The sequence below is a fragment of the Caretta caretta genome, chromosome 3, assembly GCF_965140235.1.
Source record: "Caretta caretta isolate rCarCar2 chromosome 3, rCarCar1.hap1, whole genome shotgun sequence".
NCBI lineage: Eukaryota > Metazoa > Chordata > Testudines > Cheloniidae > Caretta > Caretta caretta.
The window spans coordinates 70,307,565-70,326,350 of NC_134208.1; the positions used below are offsets into that span (position 1 = coordinate 70,307,565).

Consider the following 18,786-nt stretch of genomic DNA (forward strand, 5'->3'; position numbering starts at 1 on the left):
CAGGTATTACCTAGTGAACTAGAAGGACTACAAAATTATCATAATAAATGCGTAATTAAATGCTTTGTCGTATTTTCCTGACCCCTCTTGCAAAATCTGAAGGTTTTTTGATTCTGCTAAAGGAAGCAAGAAGCCCAGGCAGCCATCTTTGATGATGGCATACAGCTTCAAACATATAAAGTATAGGAGTCTATCAAAACAGCCAGATTAGAACAGCCAACAAAAGTAGAGAAATCTGCATATGCACCCTATAGTAACTGAGAAATTACTGTACTGTGATTATGCATATCCTTGTGCTCCAATTGGTTAAAAATGGTTGTTAGACAATTAAAGAATTTACATACATATATTTATTCAAATAAACCAGTGATTGAACAAATCAGACTTCTTAGCCTGTCAGCACAGGGATTTACATATGTAAGAAACAAGTACCTATACCGTATCCCTGCTCTGACTGAAATAGCATTATCTCAGTCCATCTAAAAGAAGTAAAATCCTGTTGCCATGTAATAAATCTACGTCAATGAAAAACTAACACCACTTATCCCTTACATAGTACTTTATATTTTCAGACCGCTGAAAAATATTAAAAGCCAGATTCTCTGCTGGTATAATTCCACTGACTTCAATGGAGTACGGTAGCAGAGAATTTAGTCCTAAATCGCTACAGCTGTTTTGCATTTTGCTTATTTTTTTTAAGTAACTGTCTCATATTAAACTGAAAATAATGCTTATACTATTTATTTTAATGGTGATTGTACATAATAGAAATCATGTATGGCTAGAATGATGTTACTTATGTGGAAGGAATAGTCTTTATATTTTAACAGCCGTGTCACTAGGTATGTTTCATATTCTCTCTTTTGTAAAAAACTACCAAAAGTTGCTTTGCAATAAAGAGACTGCATACATCACTAAGTTAAATAGATTTTTCTGTAGTAAGATTATTAACTAACATTGTGTAGAAACATAATGCAGGTACTAGTGTGTCCTATATGATATGAATGAAATCTTAACGAAATGGCACTGGACTACAGCTTATTTATGATTAATTATTTTTTACCCTGTTTTATTTTTAGTTTGCAAAGTCACGTTGAAATTAATCGGGTACTTGCATCATCTATTTCAATCAAGCTGTGTGTAAATCAGCATAACCGGCAATAATATGGTATAGAAATATAATGAATAGCAAGACTATTCTAATCTCTGACATGGTTTAAGTGACAACTGTACTGCTCAAGGTGCAGCTTTTTGACTGCCTTAAAACACAAAGGTGATGTACAACTAAACATGCTTTAAGGTCAATTTAAACCTTCAAAAGCCAAGAAATTTAGAGACAACCTAAAAAATATATTTTAAAGACAAGAGCTAAGAAGTTAGACACAAAATTATCTGAAGGAGCCAGAGGCAAAGGGGCATTCAACACATAACTGACTGAAGTTTACTGTTTTAGTTTCAGGACTCACATTCACTGACTTCCACTGTTATTCATTAATTTGTACCATGATGTAACATCAAAGCTACAGTATTATTGTTGTTAATAATTGTTTTAATATCAACAATAAATGGTGCCTCAGTAGAGCCAGCCCACAGGGAATCAGGTATGTAGAAATTTTATGTAAATGGCCTTATTTTAAAAATGTTATTTTAATTCCAATGGGTATAAAGTAATTAATGTTGAAACAATTTATTAGTCTCTTATCAGACCCTAGAACACCATTTACCTACCGATCAGGTAGCTTCATGCTCCTCTGACACTCCACAGATAACATCTTTACTACCATTGCATGCCTGTACAAGAGAGCAAGAGGACATAGCAGCCCCAGTGCACCAGGTGAGTTACCTGGCATAGTGTATGTTCACCACAAAGTAGTGGGAAGCAAAGTATTTTGTGACTCTGATGTGTCCAGGGGTTTCAGTCCAACATAACATATCCTCATGGCAAAGCCACAAGTAAGCCCTGTGTAGCTGTTAAGTCAGACTGATGCATGCTAGGGAATCACAATGTAGTGGGAGCCAGCAGGTGTTATTTCATGGGAAAACAACAAAAGGTAAGCTTTGCAGTGAGTTTGGTCTTTAATGCCCTCTGTCCATTGCTATTTGGGACATTCTGTATCTTTAACACCTACTAAATTATTTTCTGAAATAATTTGTTCAGCACATTTTTTCAGCATAAATCACGTGGCTTGAGGCAGTAAAATATCATACCAGTGATGAGCGGAAGGAAAAGGAAACAATGCTCAGCGAGAAATACAGAGAAAGGAACAAGAACCAAAATACTCACTGCTGAAACGGGGAGGGTGGCAATGAGACCCAAAATAATGCGACAATACAAATGATTTTTAAACAGTAACCCACTTTCTCAGAGCCAAATGGCCCTTTTAAATTTCCTGTCTAGAAAACCAGAAGAATATCAGGGTCCACATAAAGTACTGAATGGTGCTATAGTCATTAAGTGACCTCTGTTTGGGTACTACTCTTTCAGCAGTGGCGAGAAAAGGAAGCTCAAACATTTTAAAGCTTTGCTATAGTAACTGGTTTGAAATGCTGGCTGCTTTTTTCCAGCAGAGATGGCTCTGTGAATACGTTCATTCTTTAACTCTCAAGGGGCATCCAACAACTCTTAACCAACCAAAACAGTAAAAAGCAACAGTCACGTACAGTCAGATCCTAGAATCTGTGCTACATTTGAATTTATCTTTTAAGACCTTGATGGGTTAGCTGACTAGTAGCGAGTACACCATTACTGCCATGTAAGATGGGTTTGTTTTTATAACAGAGGAATAATGACATACTGTACCTCCTCTGGCAGGCTGACAACCAGGTCATTTTCCGTCTGCCCAACCAGTGCCTGCAAGAAGTATTCACTGCAAGCAGCCAGCACAGCCCGGTGGGCTCGAAACTCTTTCCCCTCCACAATCAAAGTCACATCACAGAGAATATCCTGCTTCCGCTGGTCATTTAGGCACAGGAGGATATTGGTACAATGGACTGTTGACTCATACACATACATGGGGGATTCAGTCTTCTCATCCACAGACATTCCGTTCACACCCTAAAATAGAAATAGCAACAATAAGGAGATATATTGCTGAAGAGTTATTACAGCGATCACAATTTTAACAGCAAGAGCGAGACAACATCATAATTTGCGTCCTGCAAGATCTAGGCAGCAAACTGCTGAACTGCTGATCAGCACATTAATTCTTAGTCTGAACAAAGAACTCAGAAAAGTTACTTGGAAAGACGTTTACATTACAAGCCTTTATTCTACCCCACTTTGTAGGCTCCCCCCACCCAATATAAAATCAAACTAGACTTCAGATTAGTCCACAAAATGTGTACAAATAAAAGACTACAAATAAATACTTAATTCTTTAATTGTTTAAGTAATTACACATAAAACTTTGGAAAATTAGAGGAAAAATAAAAACATGAGAATATTGGGTCTTCCACAGAGACAGCAGGTTTTGACCCTTGTCCTTCTGTTGTTGTGTTATGCCAAGAAGCCTGACATTTAAGTTGAGATGTATACATTCAGCTGGGCAGTGCTTTTGGAATTTACACTGAAAACCCAGGCTTAACTGAGAAGGAGCCGGGAGCTGTACGTGACAGAAAGAACCACCTAACTATGATGATCTCATTTCTTATTGTCTCAATAACAGATCTAGTTATTTTTAAAGATCAATGGGGGTGTGTGAAAGACTTTCAGAGAATTTAGAATTAATTTATTACCAGGTTGAATTAATTTTATTTACCAGGTTCCATGGCTGAAGCAATAAAAATTCATTCGCTGTTTAAGACATTTATGGAGAAAGCAAAAGTAGTTTCTATTTCTTATCTTTCCAAATTAAGAATCCAAGGTCCTAGTCTTTCAAGCTCATGTGTGGGAGAAATTCTGAGCCAGGGCAAAGCAGCAGTGAAGTCACTGAGGGGGCTTGTCTTCACTACCAGGATAAGTTGACTGAAGTTACGCTACTCCAGCTATATAAATAACATAGCTGGAGTAGACGCAGCTTAGGTTGACTTACCGTGGTGTCTTCACTGCACTGCAATCACGGGAGATGCTCTCCAGTCGACTTACCTTACTCTTCTGGGGGAGCTGTAGTCCACCAGAGCGCGCTCTGCTGTCGATTTAGCGGGTCTACATTAGACCCGCTAAATCAACACCCGCTGCATCAATTGCAGCAGTGTCAATCTCCCCAGTAGCGAAGACAAGACCAAGGTATCATGTGGGTGCAGAAGAGTTTGCCCCTGTCTAGAAATTTGTAGAACCATGGGTTAAATAATTTCTATTTATATGATGCACAATATCCACTGCAAGAGTGCAAACAGGGAGATTCCTGATCTGTTCCTGACATACAACTCCCTGCACATTTGAACAAAATTATTTTTTCTTCACTTACTTTCATCATCATCATCACTTGAGGGACCCCATGTGTAGCTGAATAATTAAAACAATTTATTCCCCACCCTTCCATAGCTTTATGGAGAGTTCTGTTTAGTACTGAAGTCAATCTTATTGTTTGCTTTGCTTTCTTGTTCTAATTTTTGTGGCAAGAAAAACAATGGAAATGTATTCTATGCTATATTTAGCCTTGGCAGGCAGAATTTAATTTTAATTTTAATTTTTTGATAATTTCAATGGATAATATTGATCTTTATTGTTAAGCATTTTTTTAGATTATCAAATTAACAAATTAGTTAAATTAATGAATTACAAATTAGTTGTAGGAAATTATAGGGGAGAGGGAGGATCCAGACAAGAATAATTTACTGACATTAGACATAAAGATTCAAAAAGTTAAAGCTTTATAACCAATACAACACACATTGTCAACATCACATATCAAAATACACAAAGTATATATCCTTAAATCAAACTCTAATAAGTTCTCAAGAAGCAAATTTTTTTTTTAACTTTGCCTATCTGTAAATTTCAATTATCATTGAAATTTTGTTGTTGTTGTTGGTTTGTGTGTACAGTGAAATCAACATTTAATGACAAAAATCTAATCCTTCCAAGCCTACCTATCAGGGAAGATTCAGAGTCATTACAGGTAATGGTTACAAACCAATTGTTGATACAATATAGTTTACATTACAAATACTTGAATCTACAGTAGGAAACTGATGCAAAATTCCTCATTTGTTAAAAGCGGGTCTTTTAGACAATTTTTACTTGAATAATTATAGTTTTGTGGGCACTTGTACTTGGTAAACTCAATTCAGTGCTATTTCTGTTGCTCCAGATTGAAATCTATGTATTTTTCCTAACAATCATCATGCTGCAAAAGATCCTATGCATTCAAAAATCTAGCAGGAAAAGGCTTCAGAATGGACCTGTTTTCTACACGTAAATGTATACTCACATTTTCAATCAAAGAATATTCCTCAACTCAACTAATTTTAGGAATTCATAAATTCCAAGTTCAGAAGGGATCATTGTGATAATCTACTCTGATTCTCCTGTATAACACAGTCCCTAGAACTTCCCCAAAGTAATTCTAGACCATATACATAGATGATATTCTGTCTGATTAGGGACAGCAGCAATGGATTAATAAAAATAAAGTTTTAGACTTCTGTAAAGCAGAGAGACCATGACTGAGATCTTGCTTCAATACAGACATCCAGATTGTTGACTCTGGAATCTCAGAACTACTGTGGGAATTCCTAACGAAATGCTTATGACTATTTTACACTTACTGATGAAGGCCAAGATTTTCAACAGTAGGTGCCTAAGGTTAAGCTCCTAAATAAGTGGCTAGATTTTCAGAAGTGCTAAATACCAGTCATCGTCCTCTCATTTGATTGTGTCTTTTTATAGGCATACACACAACTATCTATCTACAGTTGAGGGGTGTCATTTTGGTTTTCTGCAGTTTTACTTTTTCTTATGGGTTTGTGTTCTTAAATTGAGAAAATTTACACTCAAAAATTCTCATGAAGTGAGATTAATGATCAGAAATGATTGCAATCATTTTATTAGGATTATGGTAATGTAAAAGAGAAAATGATACTTAGCTCAGCCCACTCACAGCTTTCTGTATAACTGATCTTAGATACTCATGATAACGTAAAATAATGTTTTAAGTGGTCACTCATAAGTGGTGTGAAATGTAAGATTTTACAAGAAAAATCTAGTGGGAAAATCTGAAAGTTGCAAATGACAATTAAATGGAGAATGCATATTTTTTCAGGCAAATCTCATGTCAGTAATGTCTGAGATGATTCTGAAACTGTACCAGAAACTTGAAACCTGGCAGATAAAAAGAATCAACTATATTTTCAGTATTTTTTTTAAAAAAAAAAAGACACTTTGCCTTAAGTTGCAATCCGTTTAGTACAGTAATAGCACAATAAGCAAATATTTGTGTGAATCAAACACTGAATTCTTTGGTTACTAGTTAGTAATTTCCTTCTTTAACTATTGCTCTTATCAAATTTTTAAAAAATATTTATGATAAAGCTAGTGGAATGGTGAGATCACCACCATGTGTTTCCCCACTGGTTACTCAGCAAGCCTTTAACTGATAGGAAAAGTGTTGGCCTACGGAGGTCCCTGATTTGAATGCGACCTGTACTGATTGTCACCACCAGCCATTTCCACTGCAGCCAGTGGCTAGTAGGTGAAAAGAATTTGGGGTCTAAGCATAGTTTCTTGTACTCCAGACAGTTATTTGTTGCCATGTCCTATAGCAGTGGAAGTGGAGGGCCCAGGCAGCCTTTCTATACCAAACCACCATGTTGGAGAGGGGAGGCAGAAAAGGCTCTTATTAATTCAAGTATTGTGTGAGGGCATCATCTGGCCCATATGAAGACAAAGATGACTATTTACACAATGATGCGCACGCATTAGGTCAGGGATATGTCAGTGAGAGAGACAGACACTCTAAACCAGGGGTTCTCAAACTTCATTGCACCGCAACCCCCTTCTGATAACAAAAATTACTTCACAACCCCAGGAGCGGGGGACTGAAACCTGAGCCCTCCTAAGCCTTGCCAAAGCCCCGAGCCCCACAGCTCCGGGCTGGGGGGCCAAAGCTGAAGCTCAAGGGATTCAGCTCCATGCAGTGAGCCTGCAACCTGAGTCCTGCCATCCAGGGCTGAAGCTCTCGGTCTTTGGCTTCGGCCCTGGGTAGTGGGGCTCGGGCTTCAATCTCGGGCCTCAGCAAGTCTAAATCAGCCCTGGTGATCCCATTCAAAGGGGGTAGCGACCCACAGTTTGAGAACCGCTGGTCTAAACACATCTGCTGTAATATGCCAGAAAAGGTTTATTGGGTGTTGCCTCAATTTGACTACAACATTCAATTTAAGCATGAAAGCCAGCAAGTGAAACTGTGTAATTTACCATTTAGAATCACAGCACTGGATCCAGTGCAAAATGAATACAATGAAATGCTCGCAAACATACTACAGAGACTGCATTAAGCCCTGTAAAAAGGTTCCTCTCAGTTTTCTCTTGATCAAGTTAAGAGGATTGATGAAGTGTTGTATTTTTTAGCTCCATTTAATAAATTACATTCTCTAATTAATTTTTTCAAAAACTAATCACTTAGAATAAGGGTCTTATGAATAACTGTTAAAAGAACTGCTTGAGCACAAGTAAGAATAGGGTTAGACTTAGTTAGACTACACAGCAGAAGTGCACAGAAACTGCCTGACAGTATTTCTTATCCAACAGGATGCAGACAGTATTCTGAGCTTTTCTGCTGTTACACTGACTGCAAAAGATACCACAGGGAATTCATGCGAAAATAGCTATTTCAAGTGCTAGTCAAGAAATATTTAATACTCCTTTCAGGATTAAAAATCCCACACATCTTTGTAGAGGGAAGCCATTTAGTGCCTCAGACAATATGCACTGTAGTTCTAAAGTGGAAATAAGGGAAACTGTTTAACAGGTCCCATCCCCACGCTTTCTCCTAAATATCTTGCTCCATGAGGATTACTTGCTTAATAATAGCAGAAGTTTGGTCTTAGAGGAAACCTATCAAAGTTTGACCCATCAGTTAACAAGTTCCTTAGAGCTGTGAAAAATGACCAGCGTTAAAATCTATTATTGTGAGCTCTTAATTATTTACATTCCCATAACAACAAAGGAATCATTTATAATCAATAAAACCATTTATATATTTGCTGCATTCCCTTAAAAGAAACTATTGAAAAACTTAATGATTAATTCAGCAGTTTCGAGAGCTCACTAACAACAGTAGACTATACACAAAGGTCTCTTCAGTGAACTCATTATTTAATTAATAAATGTTGAACACCAAACAGTTCAGAGTCATATGAAACTCCCAAGTATTGTGTTTTAACCAATTAATTATCAATTACAACATCATAAAATATCAGCACAAAAATAGAAATAATGAAATTTAATTATACATTATTCTTCTTAGTTGCCACAAATACTATACAAGAGTGATTTGGATTAATAATTCATACAGCAATAATGTATCAGGAAAGATAATTATACAGTGCCACAATTCTCACACTGATTTTTGTAATTACAGATTACAACCGTGTTAGCAATTCAAAAAGGTTAGAGAGCAGGAGTAATTTGCTAGGTCATCTTCAGATACATTAATGTCTTTTTCTTTCAGCACCAAAGATAATTGAAAATACAACAATGGACCAATCAAGACTGCATGGGGCCTGCCTACTGCCAAATATACTGTACCTGGGCCTTAGATCCTTTGTAACTGAGTCCATAGTGATTAGCTTCTTGTATTGTTTAAATAACCTATGCTGCAAAGCACAAAGTAAATTGCCAAGTGGAAAAAACCTCACAAAATAAAAAAATATTCTTCAATACTTAAGAAACGAGATCATGGACTATACTAGAGGACAATGAATAGAAGCAAAGGTTTTATATCCCATATCACTATTGCCTATGCAGGTTGAATAATAGAGCTAGCTGGGAATTTTGAAAGAATATTTTTTTGGTCGGTAAATGCTGATTCATTGAAACAGTTTTCTCACCCCCCCTTTTTTTTCCCAAAAACCACACACACAAAGAGTGAGTTTGTGTGTGTGGTTTTTGAAAAAAAAAGGGGGGGGGGGCTGAGAAAAACCTGGATTTGTGCTGGAAATGGCCCAACTTGATTATCATACACATTGTAAGGAGAGTGATCACTTTAGATAAGCTATTACCAGCAGGAGAGTGGGGTGGGAGGAGGTATTGTTTCATGGTCTCTGTGTATATAATGTCTTCTGCAGTTTCCACAGTATGCAGCCGATGAAGTGAGCTGTAGCTCACAAAAGCTTATGCTCAAATAAATTGGTTAGTCTCTAAGGTGCCACAAGTACTCCTTTTCTTTTTGTTAACAGCAACGTTTACCCTGAAAGAGTGTAGCCACTGTTTTATAAAATGTGTCTTTTTAAATACAGCTGTCCCTTTTTTTTTCTCCACCAGCTGCATGTGTTTCAATGATCACAGGATCTTCTCCTTCCCAGAGGCTAGTGAAGATTAGAAAAAAAAAAAAGCACTCGAGATGAAATGTTCTGAGCTCGTGCTGTCCTCCCGCACTGACAAAGCACAGACAAATGCGTGGAGGCAAATGTCAGAGTGCAGGAAAGCACAAAATGACCGGGAGGAGAGGTGGCGGGCTGAAGAGAGTAAGTGGCGGGCTGAAGACAGGGCTGAAGCTCAAATGTGGCGGCAGCGTGATGAGAGGAGGCAGGATTCAATGCTGAGGCTGCTGGAGGACCAACCAGTATGCTCCAGTGTATGGTTGAGCTGCAGCAAAGGCAGCTGGAGCACAGACTGCCACTACAGCCCCTGTGTAACCAACCGCCCTCCTCCCCAAGTTCCATAGCCTCCACACCCAGACACCCAAGAACGTGGTGGGGGGGCCACCGGCCAACCAGCCACTCCGCCACAGAGGACTGCCCAAAAAAAAGAAGGCTGTCATTCAATAAATTTTAAAGTTGTAAACTTTTAAAGTGCTGTGTGGCATTTTCCTTCCCTCCACCACCCCTCCTGGGCTACCTTGGTAGTCATCCCCCTATTTGTGTGATGAATGAATAAAGAATGCATGAATGTGAAGCAACAATGACTTTATTGCCTCTGCAAGCGGTGATCGAAGGGAGGAGGGGAGGGTGGTTAGCTTACAGGGAAGTAGAGTGAACCAAGGGGTGGGGGGTTTCATCAAGGAGAAACAAACAGAACTTTCACACCGTAGCCTGGCCAGTCATGAAACTGGTTTTCAAAAGCTTCTCTGATGCGTACTGCGCCCTCCTGTGCTCTTCTAACCGCCCTGGTGTCTGGCTGTGCGTAACCAGCAGCCAGGCGATTTGCCTCAACCTCCCACCCCGCCATAAACGTCTCCCCCTTACTCTCACAGATATTGTGGAGCACACAGCAAGCAGTAACAACAGTGGGAATATTGGTTTCGCTGAGGTCTAAGCGAGTCAGTAAACTGCGCCAGCGCGCCTTTAAATGTCCAAATGCACATTCTACCACCATTCTGCACTTGCTCAGCCTGTAGTTGAACAGCTCCTGACTACTGTCCAGGCTGCCTGTGTACGGCTTCATGAGCCATGGCATTAAGGGGTAGGCTGGGTCCCCAAGGATACATATAGGCATTTCAACATCCCCAACAGTTATTTTCTGGTCTGGGAATAAAGTCCCTTCCTGCAGCTTTTGAAACAGACCAGAGTTCCTGAAGATGCGAGCGTCATGTACCTTTCCCGGCCATCCCACGTTGATGTTGGTGAAACGTCCCTTGTGATCCACCAGAGCTTGCAGCACTATTGAAAAGTACCCCTTGTGGTTTATGTACTCGGCGGCTTGGTGCTCTGGTGCCAAGATAGGGATATGGGTTCCGTCTATGGCCCCACCACAGTTAGGGAATCCCATTGCAGCAAAGCCATCCACTATGACCTGCACATTTCCCAGGATCACTACCCTTGATATCAGCAGATCTTTGATTGCATGGGCTACTTGCATCACAGCAGCCCCAACAGTAGATTTGCCCACTCCAAATTGATTCCCAACTGACCGGTAGCTGTCTGGCGTTGCAAGCTTCCACAGGGCTATCGCCACTCGCTTCTCAACTGTGAGGGCTGCTCTCATCTTGGTATTCATGCGCTTCAGGGCAGGAGAAAGCAAGTCACAAAATTCCATGAAAGTGCCCTTACGCATGCGAAAGTTTCGCAGCCACTGGGAATCATCCCAGACCTGCAACACTATGCGGTCCCACCAGTCTGTGCTTGTTTCCCGAGCCCAGAATTGGCGTTCCACAGCATGAACCTGCCCCATTAGCACCATGATGCATGCATTGGCAGGGCCCATGCTTTCAGAGAAATCTGTGTCCATGTCCTGATCACTCACGTGACCGCGCTGACGTCACCTCCTCGCCCGGTATCGCTTAGCTCTGGTGCTGCATATACTGCTGGATAATGCGTGTGGTGTTGAATGTGCTCCTACTTGCCAAAGTGAGCTGAGCGGCCTCCATGCTTGCCTTGGTATGGCGTCCACACAGAAAAAAGGCACGGAACGATTGTTTGCCGTTGCTCTGACAGAGGGAGGGGCGACTGACGACACGGCTTACAGGGTTGGCTTCAGGGAGCTAAAATCAACAAAGGGGGTGGCTTTACATCAAGGAGTATTTCAGGCAGGACTTCACGGAGGGTTCCAATAAGAAATGGTGCACCTAAGTTATTGTTCTTATTGGAACAAGGAGGTTAGTCTGGCCTCTGATTGATACATGGCTAGATTTACCTCGCTGCACCTTCCCTGTGAGTGACTGCAGTGTGACCTAGAGGAATGAGTCCCCTAGACGGGGGAGGAGGCAAATGAGTACAAAACAAATCTGGTCTATTTCTTGTTTTGATCCACTCCATCTATCTTTTACATCTTTGGCTGGCAGCAGACGGTGCAGAAGGACTGCATGCCATCCACATCTCATGGCTGCTCGGCAGAAGATGATGCTCCTCTCCAGCACTCCAGCCAGGGTGCAGGGTTGGGGGATGCTCCACATGGCTCCCAGAAGCAGTTGCATGGCCCTGTTCTGGCACTTCAGCCGGGGACCAGGGTCAGGGGCCGCTCCATGTGGCTCCTGGAAGCAGCGGCATGGGGCATCCCCTCCAGCGCTCCAGCCAGGAAGCAGGGTCGGGGGCTGTTCCACGCGGCTCCCCGAAGCCACAGCATGGCCTCCCCCTCCAGCTCCTAAGCGCTCCAATGGCCCCCTCCAGCACACCAATGGGAACTGCAGGGGCGGTTCCTGAGGACGGGGAAGCACACAACCTGGCCGCACCTCTGCATAGGAGCTGGAGAAGGGACATGCCACTGCTTCCAGAAACTGCTTGAGATAAGCGCTGCCCAGATCCTGCGCCTCTGAGCCTCCCCCCACGCCCCAACCCCAGCCCTGATTCCCTCCTGCCCTTCAAACCCCTTGATCCCAGCCCAGAGCACCCCCCTACACCCAAACTCCTCATCCCCAGCCCCACCCCAGAGCCCACACCCCCAGACGGCACCCTCACTCTCCCGCCCTAGCCCAGAGCCCTCTCCTGCACCCTGCACTCCTCATTTCTGGCCCCACCCCAGAGCCTGCACCCCCAACCAGAGCCCTCACCTGCTCCCCAACCCCAATTTTGTGAGCATGCATGGCCCACCATGCCATACATCTATTCCCAGATGTGTCCCTCGGGCCAAAAAGTTTGCCCACCCCAGGCCTAGATTAACCTACTATAATGTGGGTGCATAACTGGTTGGAAAACTAGCCAAAGAGTAGCGATCGATAGTTCACATTCAAGCTGGAAGGGCATATCAAGTGGGAATCTGCAGGGATCTGTCTTGGATTCGGTTCTATTCAATATCTTAATAAATAACTTGGATAATGGCACAGAGAGTACACTTATGGTTTGCGGACAATTCCAAGCTGGGAGGGTTTGCAAGCTCTTTGTAGGACAGGATTTAGAATTTAAAATGATCTTGACAAACTGGAGAAATGGTCTGAAACAAACAGAATGAAATTCAATACGGACAAATGCAAAGTAGTAAATTTTAGGAATGAACAATCAATTGTTCAAACATAAAATGGGAAATGACTGCCTAGGAAGAAGTGCTGCAGAAAAAGTTTAGGGACATATAGTGGATCACAAACTAAATATGAGTTAACGTCATAGTCTTGCAAAAAAAAAAAAAAAAAAGCAAACAACATTCTGAGATGTAGTGGCAGGAGTGTTGTAAGCAAGACACAAGAAATAATTCTTCCACTCTACTCAGCACTGATAAGGCCTCAGCTAGTGTCTCTTGTCCTGGGTAGCACACTTTTGGAAAGATGTGGACAAACTGGAGAAAGTCCAGAGGAAAGCAACAAAAATGATTAAAGGTCAGGAAAACATGACCTATGAGGAACGATTGAAAAAAATTGGGTTTGTTTAGTCTGGAGAAGAGAAGACTGAGAGGGGACATGATAACAGTCTTCAAATAGAAAAGGTGGTTATAAAGAGGAGGGTGATAAATTGTTCTCCTTAACCACTGAGGACAGGACAAGAAGTAATGGGCTTAAACTGCAGAAAGGGAGATTTAGGTTAGACTTCGGAAAAACCTTTGCAACTGTAAGGGTAGTTAAGCACTGGAACAACTTACTTAGGGATGCTGTGGAATCTCCGTCTCTGGAAGTTTTTAAGACCAGGCCTGATGAAAAAGCAGCACAATAGGTGGCAGTATTTTTGGATGATGATGATGCCATGTAATAAGGTACTTGGAGGGCTGACCAGCCTAGTGGATAGCACACCTGGACACTGGCCACCCTCTTACAGTGGTAGAGGTGCCTGGTTCCTAATCCTAAACTGCAAATCTTGTGGGCACCACCCATAACTGGGCCTTGGCCCTTAAGAGGGCATGGAAGAGGGACCCAGGCCCTCCCTCTTCACTGGTTCCCAGCCCACCGTCCTGAGGAAAGAACACCAGAAGGGTCCTCCTGCATAGAGTCCAAGTGTGCTGCCCTGGGCTACTCCCTACATGAGCTGCTGTTCTGGGAAGGTGGGCTGCTGGGAAGAGATGGGGTCCATCTGATCAAGAAGGGGAAGAGCATCTTCACGCTGATTTGCAAGCCTAGTGAGGAAGGCTTTAAACTAGGTTCAAAGGGGGCAGGTGACAAAAGCTCACAGATAAGTATAAAAAAGGTGACCTTAACAGAGGGTTAGATGTTGTGGTGGAGGAGAGAACATGGAAAATTACAAAAGGGTCAAAGGAGCAAGAAGAAGGAAATCATTGGGGAAATACGATCAACATTTTAGATGTCTGTACATAAATGCAAGGAGTATGGGGAATAAACAGGAAGAACTGGAAGTATTAGTAATTAAACTAAATTATTATTTAATTGGTGGGATAAGTCTTATAACTGGAATATGGTATATAGGGGTAAAACTTGTTCAGGAAGGACAGGCAGGGGAAAAAGGGAGGAGAGGTTACATTATGCATAAAGGATATATACACTTGTTCTTAGGTCCAGAAGGAGGTGGGAGGCAGACCAGTCAAGAGAGTCTCTGGGTAAAGAATAAAGAATTTAAAAATAGTGGTGACATCATAGGAGAGCTACTACAGACCACTAAATTGGGAAGAGGAGGTGAATCAGGCATTTCTACAACAAACAGAAATATCCAGAGCACAAGACCTGGTAGTAATGGGGTACTTTAATGGTGGAAAAGTAATATGGCAAAACACAACATTTCCAGTACGTTCTGGAATGTATCAGGGACAATGTTTTTTTTCTTCAGAAAGTGGAGGAAGTAACCAGGGGGACAGCCATTGTAGACTTGACTGGCCAACAGGGAGGAATTGGTAATGAATCTGATGGTGAAAGGCAATTTGGGTGACAGTGATTACGAAATGATAGATTTTATTATTCTAAGGAAAGGCAGGAGTAAGAGCAACAGAGCAAGGAAAATGGGACTTCAAAAAAGCAGACTTTAACAAACCCAGATAACTGGTAGGTAAGGTCCTTTGGGAACAAAATCTAAGGAGAAAAGGAGTTCAGGAGAGCTTGCAGTTCCTTAAGGAGACAATATTAAAGGCACAGCTGCAAACTATTCCGATGCAAAGGGAAAGACAGGAATAATAATAAGAGCTCTTTAATAACCTGAAAATCAAAAAGGAATCCTACAAAGAGAGGAAACATGGTCAAATTGATAAGTACAAAAGAACAACCCAAATATGAAGGGACAAAATCAGAAAGGCACAATATGAGTTACACCTGGCAAGGGATATAAAAGGCAGTAAGAGGAGGTTCTTTAAATACATTAGCAGCATGAGACAGATAAAGGATAAAGGAAAGTATAGATCCTCCACTTAGTTTGGAAAGAGATCTAATAATTGATGACATCAAGGAAGCTGAGGTACTTAATGCCCATTTTGCTTCAGTCTACACTAAAAAAAGTTAACGATGACTAGATACTCAACACAACTAATATTAACTTTCATGGGGAAGGAATGCAAGCCAAAATAGGGAAAGAAAAGGTTAAAGAATATTTACATAAGTTACATATAGTCAAGTCAGCAGAGCCTGATAAAATTCAACGTTGGGTACTTAAGGAACTAGTTGAAACAATCTCAAGAGCTGCTAGCAATTATCTTTGCGAACTCCTGGAGGACGGGAGAGGTCCCAGAAGACTGGAGAAGGACAAATATAGCATCTATCTTTAAAAATAGGAACAAGGAGGACCCGAGGAATTATAGACCAGTCAGCTTAACTTCAAAACCCCGAAAAATACTAGAGCAAATTATTAAACAATCAATTTGTAAGCACCTGGCGAATACGAGGGCTATAAGAAATAGTCAGCATGGATTTGTCAAGAACAAATCATGCCAAACCAATTTATTTTCCTTCTTTGATAGGATTACCAATCCAGTGGATGGGGGGAAACAGCAGATGTGATATACCTTGATTTTAGGAAGGCTTTTGACACAGTTCAGCACGACATTCCAATAAGCAGACTAGATTAAATTACTATAGGGTGGGTGCACAACCGGTTGAAAGACTGTACTCAAAGAATAGTTAACAATGGTTTGCTGTTCTGGTACTATTCAATATTTTCATTAGTAACCTGGATAGTGGAGTAGTGTGTGCTTATAAAAGCTGAAGATGACACCAAGCTGCAAGCATTTTGGAGGACAGGTTTAAAATTAAAAACAACTTGACAAATTGAAGAATTGATCTGAATTAAACAAGATGCAATTCAATAAAGAAAGGAGGGAAAAAAATCAAATGAACAACTACAAAATGGGAAATAACTGTCTAGGTGGTAGTACTTCTGAAAAGGATCTGGGGGTTATAATGGACCACAAACTGAATATGATTCGTCAATGTGATGCAGCTACAAAAAAGGTTAATATGATTCTGGGATATATTAACAGGAGTGCTGTAAAATCCAAGACATAATTGTTCCACTCTATTCAGCATTGGTGAGGCCCAGCTGGAATATTGTGTCCTGTTCTGGGCACCACAATTTAGGAAAGATGTGGACAAACTGGAAAGAGTCCAGAGGAGAGCAACAAAAATGACAAAGCTTAGAAAACCTGACCTATGAGGAAAGGTTAAAAAACCCGGGCATGTTTAGTCTTGAGAAAAGAAGACTGAGGGGAGGCCTGACAATAGTGTTCCAATATGCTATGGGCTGTTATAAAAAGGATTGTGATCAATTGTTCTCCATGTCCACTGAAAGTAGGCCAAGAAGTAATGGGCTTAATCTGCAGCAAGGGAGATTCAGGTTAGATATTAAGAAAAACTTTGTAACTATAAGGGTAGTTAAGCTCTGGAATAGGCTGCCAAGGGAGGTCATGGAGTCCCCATCATTGGAAGCTTTTAAAACAAGTTGGACGAACACCTGTCAGGGATGGGCTAGGTTTACTTGCTCCTGTCACAATGCAGCAGGCTGAACTTGACGATTTCTCAAGGTCCTTTCCAGCCATACATTTCTATGATTCTATGTCACTTCAGTTTGGAGCGCGGCTCCTATAGTCCAAACAGTCAATCGCTTAACGAAAGGTCCAACCGAGCAGGACCCTGCAGTTCTCGGTGGGTGGTTAGAGAAGACACTGCCTATGGGCCTTACCCACTCCGTGGTCCCTGCTCAGGTTCAACCTTCTGACTGGCTTCTCAGAGAAGGATTTCTCTCTTCTGCGGTCTGTCCACTACCCTTTGCCTGGACTTCTGAGCTCCTTTGAACCCACTCCTGCAGTTGGAGCATGCTTGGCAGGCCCGGAGGGGCAGAGCTACCTGGGCCCAGTATTGCCTTTTAACCCCTTTGGGCCCAATGTGGGGTTTTTACACCCCATCATACCCTCTCCCTAAGCCCCTGAGCATTTGGTGTAATGGGGCTGATGCAGCTCTCCCCCATCCTGTGAAAGGAAATCAGAATTTTTATTTTCCATGCAGCCAGTCCCAGTGTCATAGATCAGCAGCTATGAACTTCAACATGTTCTTCAATGTCTTGTTAAACTGTTCCACAGATCTTTCAGTTTGAGGATGGTATACAGATATTATCAAGAACCTGACTCTTAGCAGGTTGCATAGCTCCTTCAATAATTGTGAAGTGAAGCTGGTTCCCTGATCTATTAGCATCTCTTTAGGGATCCCCACCCAGGAAAACACCTTCAGGAGCTCACTGGCGATGACGGCCGCTGTAGCCGATCAGAGAGGGGACAGCCTTGTGGTATCAGGTGGCATAGTTCAGGATCACTAGTAGTATTTTTACTCGGCTGTGGACTTTTCTAATGGGCCCACCAGGTCCATGGCTCTCCTTTCAAAAAGCACTCTTATGATGGACAGTGGTACCGGGGGGCCTTTGGGACCTTTTTTCTGACCTGTCTATTGACACTCTGGACCTGACACACAAAAGTTCTGCACCTCTGAGTTGGCACTCAGCCAGTAGTAGTCACTCTGCGGAGTAACTTTTTCTCCCCAGGTAGCCGCTGCACAGTATTGCATAGGCACACTCCTTCAGAACTTTCTTGGTACTAGCACCTGCATTCTCACCACGCCTGTCTTGGGATCCTTCATATTCCTACATGCCCTCTCCTCGACCAGCTCAAAATGAGGCCTCTGTTTCAAATGCTGAGGTTCTAGTATCGTATAATTTGTGAGAGTAAGCTGTTCATAAAGCCAACCCAAGGTTGGATCATTCCTTTGTTCTTAAAAGAAGTCTGCCTCACTAGACAGCATGTCCACGTTGAGGGGCGGTGGTAGGCCCTTTGTGCTCTGGTTAGGCCCGGGTGCATAGTCATTCACTTGATGACTGTCTTTCCCATGTCTTCCTCTGGGGCACTCTCCTCATGGTTCTGCTTTTGCTGGGCCATCTGCTGTTGCTGATTTTCCAGGACCCACTTCAGCAGCGTCTCAAAATCCATTTCTGCTTCTCCCCACCCCACCCTACTTTCAGGCTTGGGATACTAAGGTGCCTGCGTTCTCCACCATATGGGATAGTGTGCTTGGAGGGCAAGGTGGCCTAACGGTTAGCATATCTGGCTTCTGGTCCCTGGACACTCTCTCAGGGCGGTAGAGGTGCCTGGTTCCTGACCCTAAGCCAGGAATCTTCTGGCCTCCATCTGCACCTGGACCGTGGCTCTTTAGAGGCTGGGATGGGGGACCAAGGCCCTCTCTCTCCTCTGGGTCCCAGCCCAGGGCCTTTTGGGAAGTAACACTGGCCGGGTCCTCACTGCAGGCAGTCTAAGGCTGCTGACCTGGGCTACTTCCTACTTATATGTCCCTTCAGTTTGGGATGTCGCCCCTGTAGTCCAGTCAATCACTAAACAACAACAAAACGAAAGTA

The 18,786-nt window shown here is 42.1% G+C and overlaps 1 protein-coding gene across 7 annotated transcripts in view; it reads right to left on the reverse strand.

The window, feature by feature from the left end:
- BACH2 (BACH transcriptional regulator 2) overlaps nucleotides 1-18,786 on the reverse strand; it is a 277,018-nt gene that overhangs the window by 82,011 nt on the left and 176,221 nt on the right. For all 7 annotated transcript variants that reach the window (XR_012667612.1, XM_075126582.1, XM_075126583.1 and 4 more), the window contains one exon: nucleotides 2,801-3,055. Coding sequence is in view for 6 of the 7 variants with exons in the window: in XM_075126582.1 (XP_074982683.1) it covers nucleotides 2,801-3,055 (255 nt within the window). In the remaining variant the exon portion in view is untranslated. The remainder of the gene's footprint in view (nucleotides 1-2,800; nucleotides 3,056-18,786) is intronic.